The sequence below is a fragment of the Hesperophylax consimilis genome, chromosome 3 (assembly GCF_061612785.1).
Source record: "Hesperophylax consimilis isolate HC1 chromosome 3, BYU_Hcon_1.0, whole genome shotgun sequence".
Taxonomy (NCBI): Eukaryota; Metazoa; Arthropoda; class Insecta; order Trichoptera; family Limnephilidae; genus Hesperophylax; species Hesperophylax consimilis.
Window position 1 is genome coordinate 27,901,695 of NC_142838.1, and position 17,483 is coordinate 27,919,177.

A 17,483-nucleotide genomic window follows, 5' to 3' on the forward strand; every position below is an offset into this window, starting at 1 on the left:
TTTTAGTAATTTTCATTTTTTTAATTTGAATTTTAGTGAATTTCATTTTTTTCATTTGTGTTCAAAACAATTCAATATTTTTGTTAGATGGTAGATATTAAAAAAAAATAGAAACTTGTAGGGTCAACCCGTTCTCTGCTTTATAACGTCGCAAATAATTTGAGTATTAACAACAAACATGCTGCTTAGTTCCTTCGTAGTATCTACGTCAGATGATTGAGATGAAACTTTCGCGAAACCGTCAGTTCATAAATACCTACAAGTTTAACTTCATTTGGGATTAGTATTGGTCGATACAGCCCCAGCGCCATCCACTTTTTTATTAAAATTTAGACTACCTAATCAGTTTTACGACTTTACGACTGCAGCCGCCATACCCGTTTGGTCCGTAGAAACCTCATTTGGTATTTTAAAGAACATCCACTCTCCAGCATTATACATTATACTAGCTTTCTTACAGTCACGATTTTATTTTTTATGCAAGGAATATTGGCAAGGTTTTTTTTGTACGCTTTTGTATGCAACATAATACTATAAGATGATATCTTAAAATTTTGTACAGCTAATTGATCTTAATAAGGTGTTGAACCAATTTCTATCAGAGATTAAATTGAATCCTCAAAAATCCTTTGTGGAGATACAATATCTTGACTTTAAGCCATCGAGATAAGCTATCCTATCACAAACAGATTGTTTTTGTAAAAAAAAAGCGTTCATTGAAAAATAATTGAAATGCTAAGATATTGCCAATTAAATATTATAGCAATTGTGCATAGTGGTTTTTTGTTCACATGGGAATATAATCGGGTCAGCGTGGTTGTTGGAATGGTCATTTATAACGCGAGCGGTGAACACAAAAGTGAACACATAGTGGTGTGATTGTCATGAATTGTTACACTTGCCGTGCTGAGGAGGAAGTATTCTGGTCACGCCGGCACAATATTTGCTGACAATTATTTTTGCTACCCATTCGCTTCACGCAAATCATTCAATTCTCACCGAACTATGATCAATCGGTAACAATTGCGTTCTCTCTGCCATTCATGCAAAAAATTACAACAATTAATTACCATGGACATTCTATTCAAGTGCGAAAAATTGTTAACGCTCATCGTGATTTCAAACGCGCGTTTTTTAGATCAATCACGAAGCAGATGAGATCGATAATTATGATTTAAGAATATCAAAACCAAAAGTATCATAATGTTTGTTTTTTGCGATCCATGACATCTGCCCTGAAGATTAACACTAACAGGCTGACTGAAACTCTGGCTAAAGGAAGAAATGATGCCAAATAGGGCTTAATACCCCAAAAATTAACAGCCATTTTAATAGATCGTTTTGAATGCTTAAAACATTATTTACTGTGTTAAGTTAAAGACATAAAATGAAGTTAGACAAAAAAAGGATCATCACATGATGATGAATTATTTTATATAAAAGCAAGAAAACTGGTTTTACTAGTTAGCTTACTAATCAATCATATTCTGTTTATTGGGTACAGTAATGTGCAAAGCAATGTATTATTTTTTTAAATTCAACTATGTATATTCAGACGATCAAAGTGTTTATCGATCAACTTCTCCAAATCCTCTCTAGCGGCCAGGTAATTATAATATTATATTCCATTATGTACACAAAAAACTGGTTTTTGCTTTTCGCCAAATCTATTCGGTCACGAATGATGCGTCACGTGTCTACGTGAGCTATTATTATTATTGTTGTTTTTGCTGTCCTTATTTACCTGTGAATAATGTAATGTGTTTCTTAGTAATAAAAGGCTGTATTTTTTAATAATATTTAATTGTAACAAACCAAATAAATACTTAAAACAAATTACAGCGAGTTATTATAAAATAGAAAAGAAACTACAGCTAGAAACCGTGTTTCGCCAATCCCGTTTACGAGAAGGAGAAATCTTGAGTCTGGGCGTTGGCGTTGGTTTGGGTGCCAGAGGGGCCTCCGAAGCCGTTGTCGAAGGTCTGTGTGCCGGCGTTGGCAGAAGCTGCGTTGCCGGAGGCTCCGCCACCATGCCCGAAACCGTCTCCGAGGTCAGCGTTGAAGCTCTGGGTCTGAGCGGCGGCGTTGGTGGAGCTGCCGCCACCTCCTCCATGACCGCCTCCGAAGCTGGAGGTTCCGGCGTTGGCTGAAGCTGCGTTTCCTGAGAGTCCTCCTCCTCCTCCACCAATACCGAAGCTCTGGGTGTTAGCTGCGGCGTTAGACTGGCTGCCTGATGCGCCGAAGCCGGGGTATCCCCCTCCCTGGTTGAAGGAGCTGGTGCCTGCGTTAGCCGAGGAGCTGCTTCCCTTGATGCCTCCGAATCCTGGGAATCCGCCGTTTCCGAAGCCCTGGTTTCCGAATCCGAACTGTCCGTTATCCCCTGGGTATCCGCCTCCGTAGTTTCCTCCCTGTTGCTGGTTGGGGTAACGGTTCCTCTTGGGGGAGCGCGCCTCCCTTACCAGTTCTATTCCCTCGCCCTCTGACATCAGGAGAGCTAGCTCATCTTCAGAGATGGGGATCACTAGAAAGTAAATTTTCATTAGTTTTACGGGTTCACACTCATAAATAATTACTCTTTTATTTATTTATTTATGTCTATTCTTGAATACACATTTTACAAATGATTACAGTGGTTAATATTGTAGTACAGAGAAAAAAGTACAGAAAAAAGGTATAAAAAATAAACAATATAGGTTGATATAGGTAAAACTGTGTGTGGGTGATATTGTATGTAACGTGAACACCTCACTAGGAGAACCTGTGCTGAGGTGTTAACGTATTTGTGATTAAGTGTGACAGGTATTTATGTGTTGTAGTAGAAAGTTTTTTTTTTCAGACATATATTGAAACATGAAAACACACATTTCTATGTGAGTGTATGTATTTTTGGATAATTCTTGAAGAATGTGTATAATATTTCATTTTACTTATTATATTTTGGTTATGTTTGGTTTGGAATTATAATCTTTTGAATAAAGTGAATATCTTGATTTTTTATCCAGTATAACTCTGCGAAGAAGGTGAAGATAAAACGAAGCACATTGTTCTAGGAATTACACAGGGAAGACAAATCAACATCACAAATGCATTACACTGAAACTGAAAACATTTCGTTTTCGACTATAGTTAATAATTTATTAGCAGTCTACTGATAAGTGGTTAAGGCAACTATAATGCTACTGGGTGTTAACAAATATGATCGAAGAAGCAACATTGGAACAAGTACTTACGCCTGAAGGTGGCCGCATCCACAGCAACGAAGGCCGCAAGGAATAACAGGAAGAACTTCATGGTGAGTGGTGAGTTGGTTGGCTGAGTGTGTTAGGTGACTAGACCGCTACTCCCAGTGGTCTGACGTGAGCGGTTCCTTGCGCGGGCGCCTTTATACGCTCGGTCCGCGGCTGCTTTTTCCTCCACCCGCCCCACGGAGCGAATCTAATGTTTACACAAATCGACAAAAAATATTATCTGTCCGGACCAATCCGCTCTAGGAGGCTGCGGTAACCTCGCTCCCACCATCAGAAGAAGGGGTGGCAGACCGGCGGATAAGGGGCTTATACATTCATCGCTCAACACGAGGAAATCAAAAGTTCTACAGTAATCGTATATTTACATTTGTGAAAACTTGGTATTTCGTACTAAGCTTCTTGTTATAGATCTTCTCTAGGTCTACTATCTCATGGAGGTTTATAATATCGATTAAACTAATAAAAAAGACAAAACGCCATATTTTAGTGAGTTATTTTTCGGGTATTATGGCGTGTTGTCCTCCCACCTTCTTTAGCCAACGTTTCGGACAGCATTACGGTATCCATCATCAGGACACACTATCCTTAACTATCAAAATTAACTGCCATTATTACTCTAAAAATTAACTTTTTTTTAAAATATTAATTCCATATAAGTTAGAAGGTAATAAAAAAGTTCTTTGTAGCGTAGACAAATATTTTATTAAAATGAGTTACCGAGTGCTAATTTCCTCGACTCTTATCTAAATATTTTCATCTTATTTATGGTTGACCATCCCTTCCTAACCAGACTACACTATCGGATCATATTGGTTATTATAATCGTTGAGATATCCACTTTGTTTACCAAACACTATATTCAAGTTTCGATTGATTTTGAATAAATTACGCAAACGTTTACCAGGACATAGTCTTGTTAACAGTTTCACAAATTTACAGTCATTTAAGACAGAATTTGTTTTATTGAATTTAGAATTAATATTTTATTTAAACAAAGACCTTCTGATTTTTTTTGTGTGAAGTTCAAATCTTATTTTTATGTTAATCTCATTCGTACCCTGTTACCGACCAGTTATCATAAATGTAAATGGCATTATAGTGCCGTAAATAAGTAAATAAATTAATTTTAAGTTTTTTAAAAGCTTTTATGCTGATTTACCATAATGCTCAATATATGAAGAAACCAAACCACAAAGATGTGACCTTATATGACAAAAACTTGGGCAAATAAAAATGCTAAGTTTATTTGATGTTAATTAATCCGGCACGTAAGCTTTCAGCAATAATTAAACAATATTATTAAATGTGTCTTTATTTGTGTGTATTAATAAATTAAGTTTTAACATGACTTCAAAGTCATTTAAAGTTTGTCATGTTTTACCTGGTGAGAAAAACCAGCACATTATTGATACACCTAAATTGAGTACTATATAATAAATGGACCAATTCAAATGTTTTGAAACGTAGTACTTTCCGTTTGTCACAAAATTAAAATTCAGCGTTAATTAAGAAAATTCGTAATATTTCGTGTTTGCTGTTTACACCTACCTAAGTTATTACTAAAAAAAAATACAGGTATGTAATTCATATTTTTATCTATGTTAAGTATTCATCAATCCTTAATTTCTTGTTATATAAGTTTAAATAAAATAAAATATTATTTTGTTTCTTTAAATGTTGTGAAATTCAGCCAATCTGTATTAAACAAATTCGAGGTTCTCTGACAATATCCGGGTGCCACAATTCGAAAAAGAACTGCCCCTGTAAAACTGAGGAATTAGGAAAGTAAAATATATAAATTACATAGCAAAGATAAATTAGTTTTTTATTAGCATTTCGATGTTTTGGACGTGCTCTTATGGATGCTTCTCGGCAGAGCTGTTTGCTGTGTGTGTTGTGAAGTGTAGTGACGAAGGCGATGACGACACCGCTATCAACAATGCATGTTGTAGTTTTTGCTTCCAAATACAATAATAATTAGTCACGTAATTTCCGTCGATTAATGGCCCGGCGACGGGGATTTCGGCTTTCAGCAGGGATGCTGCGCCAATCTGCCGGCTGTGACGGTCACGGTCGGTCAAGCTGCCTCCTGCTTTAAATGCCTAAAGTCTCCTGCGTCATGCTCCTATCGATTCCATTTATCGGCTCACCTAGTCACCTCTCCTACCTCCTGCGTCGTGCTCCTATCGATTCCATCTATCGGCTCACCTAGTCACCTCTCCTACCTCCTGCGTCATGCTCCTATCGATTCCATCTATCGGCTCACCTAGTCACCTCTCCTACCTCCTGCGACCTTCTTCGCTCCTGGTGCCAATATCTCAAAACATTACATTATCTTTAGGAAGTTCCGCCCTGGTAACACGTTTCTTCTAATCTGGGGTAGATCCGGCGCTATACCAAATGACTTAAAGGTTTATTTTCCACGAACGTTAGTTTTTGCGTTTTAGCAATTAGGTATTACGCCAAACTGTACCTAACACAACTTTCAATGCACTGTCGTAAATAATATATATATTATGGCGAGCCAAATTACGACATTTCAAGGGCAATCTGTTATTTTATCTCGTCAAGGGCAACCAACCTGTGCGGTTCCCACGAACATTACATTGTGTTCGCTTTCCGAGAAACTAACTTCATGCACTATAATTGGCACTCATCTGAATACTCCTTGGACAAATAATTCACTTACCTACCTACTTAGTGAAAATTAGTGAAAAATGCATGATTTTAAATTATATACATTTTTTGAACATAGGAACAGTTTTATTAAGATTAAAACAATATGAATTAACGAATTATTATATTATAAGAAAAACGATTATGATGCGAGCCAAAGTTGATCTTGGAATACCGCCTCCTCGCCACTTGCCCATACCGATTCCCGGGTACGGGTACCGCCGCACCGGGAACCATTTATTGGATAACCAACACCCCTGCCATAAGTCACCCCAGTGGTTCGCTACGTTTGGTGCCCGAGTTCATACGTTTCCCCACCTAGTGCGTGGTGGGCCGGATCGGGAGAGACTGGTTGAGGGAGACCGTTCGACCTCTCCTGCCGGACTCTCAACCCATCAGTGGGAGGGATGGATTCTTACATCCGTCACTCCTGGAACCATTGACCCCAGATTCCTACCAACTCCTCATACCTTTTTCATTCCCAGAACTCCCTCTCCTTCCTCTCCATAAAAATACCCACCACACAGCATCCCCAAAGATGACATAGGAAGACAAGATGATATAAGATGAGGAAAAAAACCCTCTGACCACCTGTGTAGGAGCTAATATTTAAAAAACTCCCATTAAGAGGTTTTTATCAAAAGTAATATATTTAAATCATTAATAATACTATTTTATATTTTTTCCTTTCAAAAAAAAAGATTAATTCGTCACACGGAATTTTTCAATGATAAATCACTAAACAAATTTCGGTTGTTGGTTCATTGGTGCAATATGCAAGCGTGATTTTAATTTGGGTTCCTGCGTAGTGAGTAAAATAATTAAATATTCAATCGTTGAGATTATAGCAAATGACTTCGACATGTGGAACCCCTAGATGACGTGTGGCGATCGAGTAAATCGAAAATTGAAATAACATTGTATACTATGGTTTTGTGGTTCCAAGAAAGAGTTTTGTAGGATTCCAACCACCCTGCCTGCCCCCGTGAGGAAACGGGAAGATATTTTGTGTAAGGTTTCGTGGTTCCAAGAAAGAGTTTTGTAGGATTCCAACCACCCTGCCTGCCCCCGCGAGGAAACGGGAAGATATTTTGTGTAAGGTTTCGTGGTTCCAAGAAAGAAAGTATAGCATTTAAACCAGCTGCCTGCCCCCGCGAGGGAACGGGGGGATATTTTGACGAATATTACAATAATACATTGAATGGCATTTTTTAAATACTTATAGCAATTAATCTTTTATTCTACGTTATGTTTTGCCCGTATTTTATTTTCGTTTCAGTATATCGACATACGTTTTTTTACATTAGATCCACAATTTCAATTTGGTAGGCGGGAATGGGTACCGCCGCCCTGGGAAACATTTATTGGATGACCAACACCTCTGCCACAGGTCACCCCAAGTGGTTCGCTACGTTTGGTGAATTAGCAGGGGTGCCCGGGTTCATGGGTTAAGGTTTGCCCAGGTCTTGGTGGCGGGCCGGTTGGGAGATGCTGGTTGAGGGAGACCCTTTACAACCGGTTACCGCTGTCCGGGCCGCTCGATAGTACAGGGGCCCGACCCTCAGGCTCACGACTCAGGGTGGGCTGCCCCACCAGCGAGTGAAAAAACCCCGCCACTGCTGTTGTGCCGGTTCGTGACCGGAGGGGACCCAGCAGCAGCGTTTGGGGCGCATTGGATGCCCTCTCCAGCCGGACTCTCCCAGCCTATCGCCTAGCACCGCAGTGGGTGGGCTGGAACCAAACGCTCATCACTCCTGGACAGCCTGAACCCCAGATTCCTACCCACCCCTAATACATTAAAAAAAAAACTTAAAATTCACGAACATACAACACAACAATTTTAACATCGTTACAGCGGCGAGTAGCAGGCGTCCCCGGTGCGGGCCAAAACTGTTGGTAAATGTTGCCAACATTCGCGGCCTGCACACAAATTTAAATTCCGTCCATCACCATCTTTTGTCCCAACGTCCCAACCTTCTTTTCCTATCCGAAACTCAGATAGCCGAGCCGCCAGACTCCTCCTATCTGGACTGCCCGAGCTTTACCCTCGTAAGCAAGTTCCGACTCAAAGGAGGAGTCTGCCTATATAGTGTACGACTATTGAGTCTGGAAAACTCCATATTAGACGTAATGTGGGTGCGCGTCAATCTTGCCAGTACGGCAAGATTCTACGCATGTCTATACCGCTCACCGAACCATAGCGAATCAGACACTTCCGAACTCTTCAAACATTTGAGCGATACTATTGATGATCTCTTGCCCCGCAACCCTTCGGCCGAGTTTGTTGTTCTGGGGGACTTCAATGTTCATAACGAACCATGGTTGAAGTTCTCAGGCCCAACGGTCTCGGCTGGCCGACAGGCGGAATCCTTTGCTATTTGCTAAGGATTAGAGCAATTCGTTCAGGAGCCTACAAGGGTTCCTGATGTCCAGACTCACCGCTCCAATCTGTTAGACCTATTCTTAACTACTGTGCCACACGGTTATAAGATTGACGTTACAGCGCCTCTGGGATCATCTGACCACTGCCTAGTGACGACATCAATCCCCGTTAGCCTCAGACCAACCAATGAGAGGCTGAGGAGAAAAGTGTGGCACTATAGGTCAGCAGATTGGTTCGGTATGCGGGCCCATTTCAACGCTTTTCCGTGGTCAGCTGTTTGTTTTTGGACTTCGGACCCTTCAAGATGTGCCCAGGAGATTTGTGAAGTCATCAAATCGGTGATGGATGGCTTCATACAATCGACTACTAAAGAAACTGGTGTGGGTTCAAAGCCGTGGTTCAGTCGACAATGCTCCGAAGCAGTTTGATGAAAAAACGCGGCTTACCGAGCCTACAACACATCTCGAACGCCCGAAAGCAGATCAGCATACAACAAATCGGCAAAGGAATGCAAGAGAATCATTAATAGGTCAAAATTCGAACACGACCTGCAGATCAGCAAAAAGCTGGCTGCCTGCCCGCATGGCAGCAGAGCATTCTGGTCGCTTGCGGGCACAATAGATCGAAATTTTTGCAAACCCAGTTTGCCACCTCTTACCAGACCTGACGGCTCACTAGCAAACACCGTCACCGAAAAGGCTAACCTGTTAGGAAAAATGTTTGCGGAAAACTCGACCCTCGACGACGGAGGTGCTGTTCCGCCGTCGGTTCCTCACTGCGGCTTCTATATGAAAAAGCTGAGAATCCGGCATCGGGATGTACTCCACGTCGTACGGGGGCTCGATGTTAACAAAGCTAGTTGACCTGATGGAATACCTGCCCTGGTATTGCAGAGGTGTGCTGCGGAAATAGTTCCAGTTTTGACAAAGCTCTTCAAAATGTCCCTGAAGTGTGGCACTGTGCCCTCTGGTTGGAAAAAAGCGGTCATTCACCCTATTCCCAAGAAAGGTGACCGCTCCAACCCGGCCAACTACCGCCCCATAGCGATCACATCAGTTCTGTCCAAAGTGATGGAACGTGTGATCAACGACAAACTGCTCACATACTTCGAGAAGAACAAAATTATCAACGACCGTCAATACGGATTCCGGCGGAACCGCTCGTGCGGTGATCTTCTCGCGTATGTGTCGCATGTTTGGGGGCGGTGCCTGGAACGTCACGGTGAGACCCAAACGGTCGCACTAGACATATCCAAGGCCTTTGACCGGGTCTGGCACCGAGGACTTGTCAACAAATTGCCTTCTTACGGACTTCCCGCATCCCTGTGTACTTGGATTGCTGACTTTTTAAGGGATAGGTCGATTCAGGCAGTTGCTGACGGTTTCACCTCATCCTCACACTCTATAAATGCTGGCGTCCCACAGGGATCGGTTCTGTCTCCAACTTTGTTTTTGTTGCACATCAATGACCTTCTGACATGTGCACAGATTTATTGCTACGCGGATGACAGTACAGTTCATGATAGCTTTTTGTTTGACAAGCCCCCAAAGGGCACACAAACTCCAACGGCTCGGAGGGCTTTGAAGCAGAGAATTGACGGTTATCTCGAGAGTATTTCCTCCTGGGGTAAAAATAATCTCGTCGAATTTAATGTTTCAAAGACCCAATCCTGTCTGATTACGTCTAAAAGGGATCCAAATGATAAACTAGTCTCCTTCAACGGAAGCAATCTTCCGAACAGGCCTTCCATTGATATGCTTGGTATAACTATAAGTGACCAGTTCAGGTACGGGGGCTCCATCGAAGCCAGAGTAAAGTTGGCCTCTCAGAAGCTGGGCGTACTGTACAGGGCCCGCAGATACTTTAATAATACACAACTGCTGACCCTGTACAAATCGCAAGTGCGCCCTACTGTCGAATTTGGCAGCCATCTCTGGTCCGGAGCCCCTAAATACCTGAAAAAAACCCTAGACTCTGTGCAAAAACGGGAACCCCCGATAATTCGATAGATTCGCGTTTGATAGATTCCCCAATCTTAACAAACGGACTGCAATCTTTAGAGCACAGGCGTCAGGTAGGTATGCTGTCCTTGTTCTATCACAATGGAAGATGCTCTGAGGAACTAGCGTCATTGATCCCTTCGGCACCGGTGCGTAGTCGGGATACACGCCAAACGCGCGCCTAACATTTGTACACAGTTGACACTTATCACATGAGAACGGGTCGCTTCTACGATTCGTTCTTAAGTTCAATAGCTCGGCTGTGGAACGAACTGCCGGCCTCTGTGTTTCCTCCCTCCTACAACATGGGACTCTTCGAGACCCATGTTCACTCCTTCCTCTCCACAAAAAGACCCTCCACACAGCATCCTCAAAGATGACATAGGCCCTGAGGGAAATTATTTTCCTCAGGACCTCCTGTGTGGAGTTAATATAAAAAAAATTAAAAAAAACATAGGAGGCCCTGAGGAAAATAATTTCCCCAGGGCCTATTTCATCTTTGGGGATGCTGTGTAGGTAGTTTTTCTAAGGAAAGAAAGGAGTGGAAGTAGATGAAGATTCAAAAAAGGTGTGAGTGGTGGATAGGAATCACTTCAAGAGTGACGGACGTTTAAATTCACCCCTATGCTGAAGAGGTAAACAGATTTCCCTTACCCAGTATTTCCAAATCATTTACGAGTACAGTACCTTTTTTATTATTTTTAAGTGATAAAGAAAAATGTTTATAAGGCAATGTTTTTGTGCATAGCACAAAGGATAACAAATAATTGTGAACATTAATTACTCGCCTGAAAAATAAATGCCGCCAACGGGAATTGAACCCGCACCTTTTGATATCGGTCACGTGTTCTGGACCACTGAGCTACGTCGGCTTATTCCCAACCCGCCAAATAATTCAGTATGTACAAGTACTGCTTATTATATTTTATTCACCTGTAAATAACCAAATTTATTTTTGCAGGAAAGGCTTTTTTAGTGCTGAATTTCCCACTAGATGGCGTCGAGATATATTATATCTATATATGTGGATATAATATAGATATGTCTATATTATATCTAAATTATATCTAAAGGTGCAAAGGTGAGGGTTCAATTCCCGTCGGCGGCATTCATTTTTACTCGGGAGATATTTTCAATTTGTGTGGATATTTCAGGCGAGTAATTAATGCTTATAATGAAATAGTTTTTTTTTTTAAATCGTAGAACCATTAAATAAAATGTTATAATATCTTCATAAAACGAGGATGTAAACTGTAGATAAATATTTATAATTTCAAAATATTGTTGACACGAACTTGGTGTTTGTAAACAACTTAACTTTTTAAGATAAAATGTTAATAATGTAGACTTGGATCAGTCGAGTCATGTTTTTTACTTACTTTTTGCATGTAAACTGGTTTTAATACAATAACTAAGCCACGCAAAATAATAAAACACCTTGTTTAACCACAAATAATAATGTATTAATAATATCAAATCCATATAATATTAATAATACGTCTAATTCTAGTGAATAGTGGCAATATCATCAACTCTAGCAACTAGAGGGAGATAGTGTAGCACATAGACTTTGACATTCGTTTCAATGGCGGCAAATTTAATTTATTTAGTACAGAGAGTGTGTTTTACACTTTCTAACATTTATATATATAAATGTTATATATATATATATATATAAATATAAATATAAATGTTCCAAAGAGTAGATTCCGTGGTTCGGTTTACGAAAAAACAGCAAAAACACTCCCAAGTCGTTTTTCAAGATGCAAAAAACCTTGACAGGTTATGGTTGTTGAAATGATTTTAAATAATCAAAAAGTAATAACAATGCATTTATATATCGCAGTTTAGTGTCATTTCACTTAAGGCGATGCACTACGTCGTTTAATATTTTAAATTGAGTCGCTATCAATAACAACCCTTTCGTAGATGGCGATAAGGTTTAAATTCCCGCTTAACACCATCCGCCTGTTTTGATTTATGCAAGAATAAAACATGGCCAAAAAGTGCCTTTTATTTTATTTTGTGGATGTTCAGGCATAAATATTTATTTTTCAATCATTTTATAAATAACTTAATTTTCCACATTATACAATAAAATCATAACCGAAAATGGGTTCGTAAGTAGGAGATTTTGAACTTTGAAGCAGTTTTCATAGGCCTTATACATTATTTTTTTCTGGGCTTATAAAAAGACTTATCTAAAAAATACTCAATTATTTCAAAGGCCAAGATGTATTCTACTCGCAGTATTTAATTAAAGCATCTGAAACATTTCTAGGCGACCAAATTTTCAAACCAAAAACACATGATTTTGCATTACTACGTATGGCATCGCCTTAAAGTGCGCTTAACTATAACAAACTCAAAAACGGTAATTTAGTATCAGTGGTCATGTCTCTACAGTGCGCCGATTTTGTTAAATCTTCTTGATTCGGTAAAACGTGGATAAATAAGGTTAATTCAGCAAAGTTAGTTCCATGTAGCATTTTGTGTTCAAGTTGAAATTATAAATTAATGTTAACATTTTTTTTAAAGAAAGACAAACATTCCCGGGTTACAAATAAACTAAAAATATTTAAAAATCTCCTACTACCACCATAGTAAACGGAAAATGTTGCTTGTGTTGTGATGGAAGACTAAACCAGCTGAGGAATTGAACACACTAAGCCAAGGCGGGACCTATACATAATGTCAATTCAGCCACTGACTGGTTAAAAAAGGGATTGCAGGCCTCTAACGGGTGAATTAATAGGTTTCTAGAAAAACTTTTAGTAAAATAAGAATATATTATCAGATTTCGGAACACGTGTTCATAGTAATTTATAAATCCTAATATTTTATCGTTTCGTCATTATATATTATCAAATAGTCATTATATATAGCAAATGCACACGTGTTCCTATATATTAAAAAATTACTAAAATTACGTTTTTAAGCGGTTTACCAATAATTTGAAGAGATTATTAATAAATTAGCAATACTCATTTTTCTCACTGTACCTATATTCTTTTATGAAATACGAAAATCAGGTTGAAGATGCTATTTTATGTATGGATGAAGACATGAAAAAACTATACTCTTGTAATATCTACGTGAAACACCGATGTCGGCATCACGTGAACGGTTTATTTCTCTGACTGTGTAGGATGAGCTATCGGAATACGTTTTTCCTTCTTTTTTCAAATTCGCGTCTCTTCAAGACAGTGTAAGTAGAATTAAGATATCTCCATATTAGTTCAGTTGAGTCATGGAAACCAGAATAGAATATGACAGGTTAAATTGAATTAAAACTATTCTGATTTAACATAGTTAACGTACACGCGTGTTATTTTCAGATTAATTCAACACGATCACGTTTGTGAAAAACCTTTGCACATGTATTTATTCGTGAAAACCTAAGTTGATGGAAATTACCACAATTAACTATTTAACTTACATGGAATAAAATTGTACGTTACGGTGCTGTACATATTGAAATGTTCAGGGATTCCCGCTTTGGTGCCAAACGTTATACAGATAAACATGTGTGCAAAGTGTAACGGTATTTTGAATACGATGATAAAAGTCTGTAGTGGTAAAATTCCAGTTTTGTATAGTTTTTTGCATTGATAGTATACGAGGCTTTGATCAATTGCAGTGTTTCAATCTTGTGCTTCTCAAACAACTGGTTGCCCCTTATTTGCTTTAATCATTTCGCCAGAGAGCCATGATATATGTCAGTATTAAAAAATGAAAAGAACTTAACTGAATATAAATATATTAATAGACACTAAACAAATGGGTAGCAAAATAACTAAATAGTCATATTTGCTTTGTGATTTTGCTTTGTTTTTATAATTAACTATCAGTATTTGAAATATACTGTTTCGGGTTGTATAGGCACTATTTGATGATTTGAACTGTATAATTCATTCGACTGAAACTGCACTTACCAACTTGGTTATTGTTTTAAAAAGATGAAAAGTTGGAGAAGCATTCCATTAATCAATTTCTTTTTCTGCACTAGCGCACGGGTTAGTTATTAATAAAAGCAAAGAAAACGATAAAAAAAAACTCGTGGTCAGAATTTGCAATAAAACCAAAGGTCAAGTGATTCATTATTCAGTCAAGACTTAAGGTGTATTATACATCTTAACATTTAGACATGAAAATATTACATATACTAATCACAAAGACATATTTTTATGGACATGTTTAAATATCTTTATACCGCAAGGTTATACGCAACTTATAATTTAATCACAAGAATATATAATTATTCTTATTCCTCTACGATCTACACGATAATTTCCCATACCCTTTCTGTCGCCAACAACCTTCAACATTTGGGGCACCAATTGTGACGTGTGATCTTTTTTTATCATGCATTAGGGTCAGCTTGAGTTGTGATTTTCTGCATATATCCAATTAATGTGATTAGTTTATTGCATCCATCGACCTATCGAGAAATCTAGGGGTATATTTATTTTGTACAAAACCAATTGTATCTGTCACTATGCACTCTTTAATAAGTACTCCTTTCCGCCAGCTCTCAAAGCCTCTTCTCAGATTTTTAATACTTGAAAACGATGTTTTTTAAGACTCTTTGTTACTTTAGTCAATTTTTTTTTGTGAGATTTTAAAACTATTTAGTAATTCCCTTCTGGGACTTTGACACATGCCTCTTTATCGGAAATTGTCTTTATGCCGAGACGTACCTCTAAACCATGACATTCCTATTCAAAAAGAGGCGCATGGTAATCCTATTTTAATGTCTTCAAGACCTTTCCATAAATTAAGTTTGCGAAAAAACAACAAACTTTCAAACAAGCCAAAAAAAGGTTCTTAATCTAAACTTCTCTAATACTAACATGATTTTGAATGACAGTTTTGATAAAATCACCATTTAAAACTATTACATTTCAATGCCAGCCACCTAACTTCCCGTGAACTTGGCTAATGGTGCAAGGCAATGCAACTGAGTGGCCCATAGCCTGGGGGCCAAATCGCACGATATCGTGTATCACTGAGAGTGGCCGTGAGCGGGATTTGGTTTGGCTAAAATACGTGTGGTGCATCGTACTGATAGATTAGAATTATGATTAGGCAATATATAAGCATTGGATGTGATGTATTTGAGATCTATAACCTCTGCAGGTCGTTAGAGCGAAACTCATTTTCCTTTGGACCTACGATCAAGCTATCTGGTTATTGATATATTTTTTTATGTAATTTAAGTTTGTAGTTATATTCATAATATTAATATGTTTGCCTAGGAGACACTGGAGCTCGTCATTTTCTTTGGGCTAGGATAATTCAAAATATTATAGGAAGAAACAAATTAATGGTTGATTCTGATTAAAAATATGATTATATAGGATGATAACTACAATAATTAAAAACATATGGTTTTTATAGGATGTAACTACAATACATTATAAATTAGGTTACCAAAATAAATCAAAAATATGGTTAGATAGGGTGGTACCTACAATACAACAGAAATATGGTTAGATAGGATGGTAACTGAAATTCATCTAAAATATGGTTATATAGAGTGGTACCTACAATACAACAGAAATATGGCTAGATAGGATGGTAACTGTAATTCATCAAAAATATGGTTAGATAGGGTGGTACCTACAATACAACAGAAATATGGTTAGATAGGATGGTAACTGTAATTCATCAAAAATATGGTTAGATAGGGTGGTAACTACAATACAACAGAAATATGGTTAGATAGGATGGTAAATGTAATTCATCAAAAATATGGTTATATAGGGTAGTACCTACAATATAACAGAAATATGGTTAGATAGGATAGTAACTGTAATTCATCAAAAATATGGTTAGATAGGGTGGTAACCAATGGTGACTCGTGAATTTTAGGTGTAATAGAGTGCTTATATTACAAAAAATGCATTATTGATGTTGTATCTGAAAAAAAAATTTCAGTTTGGCCGTGCGCCGCACGGATTTCCTGAAAATCTTCAGACAAAAGTCGAATTTTTGAAAAAAAATTAAAAATCGTTTTCAGCTACAGCAACATCAAAAATGCAATTTTTTGTAATATCAGCACTCTAGTACAACTAAAAGTCACTAGCTTCCACTGGTGGTAACTACGATACACCAAAAATATCGTTAGATAGGATGATACCTACAATACACAAAAAAAATATTTTAAAAACTTCCATTCCGTTGAATTAATTGTAGAAGTAAACGTTTTTTTTACTAAGAGTAAGAAAAATGTGCTATTTTATTAATTATAATTAGACTCTTACCTCAATGGAGTATTTTCAGTAACTATGAATTCCGTAAAAAATGTGTGAAGTTTATTTTTCTGATTATTTTTACTAAAAATGTGTAATTCTAATATTTTCATACATTTTCATTCTTAAATATATTAGTATTACAAAGGTATAGTATATTGTCCTCCACGCTAGGAGTTCACCTGTGTTGTGGAGGACTTTTTCAATTGTAAAGTTATATAATAGTAAACAATACAGTGGAGTTAGTTACACAGAGAAACAATAAAAATTAGAATATAATATGTATAATATACGAAGTATCGATTTTAACGTAGTTTTAACAAAAAACAAATGTGAAATATAACAAAATTAAATATTAAAACGATTGTAGCCAAATCCATGTGAGTTTTTTGTATTCTGTAATATTAGATGTTTTATATTGGGTTGGAAGTGAATTATATAGTTTTATAGCCTGGAATCTGTGGTGTTTTTGTCCAAAGGATGTGTTGGTTTTTGGTATTAGTAGTTGGTGTGCATGTCTTGTTCTAGTATTGCGAGAAATTTGTGAAGTTTTAAATGTGTTTAGGTTCTTGTAAAGGAAAGCAAGTATTTGTTTTGAATATAATTTTTGAATCTTATGAATTTTTTGAATATGGTTGAAGTGTGTGTTAGTATTGGAACTTTAAGTATTACTTTTATTTAGTTGATCTGAGCTTTATACAGTGTATCTATGTTTTTTTTTTATTGGCATAGCCCCAGGCAATAATGACGTATTCCATTATGGATTGTGCTATTGCGAGGTATATATTCTTTATATCATATATGTTTAGTATATTTCTCACGTTTTTGAAAAAGTAAATCAACTTGTTTAGCTTTTCTTTAACCGACTCTATATGTCTGTCCCATTTTAAATAATGGTCGAAGTATATACCAAAATATTTGA

General features: G+C 37.6%; 1 protein-coding gene across 1 annotated transcript; it reads right to left on the minus strand.

Moving 5' to 3' along the window:
- Window positions 1-1,784: 1,784 nt before the first annotated feature.
- Window positions 1,785-3,390, minus strand: LOC149425214 (uncharacterized). The gene is made up of 2 exons (XM_089651018.1): window positions 3,231-3,390; window positions 1,785-2,521 (listed from the first exon to the last, which is right to left on the minus strand). Exons 1-2 carry the CDS (start codon window positions 3,289-3,291, stop codon window positions 1,902-1,904), a joined length of 681 nt encoding a protein of 226 aa, XP_089507144.1. The 5' UTR covers window positions 3,292-3,390; the 3' UTR covers window positions 1,785-1,901.
- Between the last annotated feature and the right edge of the window lie 14,093 nt (window positions 3,391-17,483).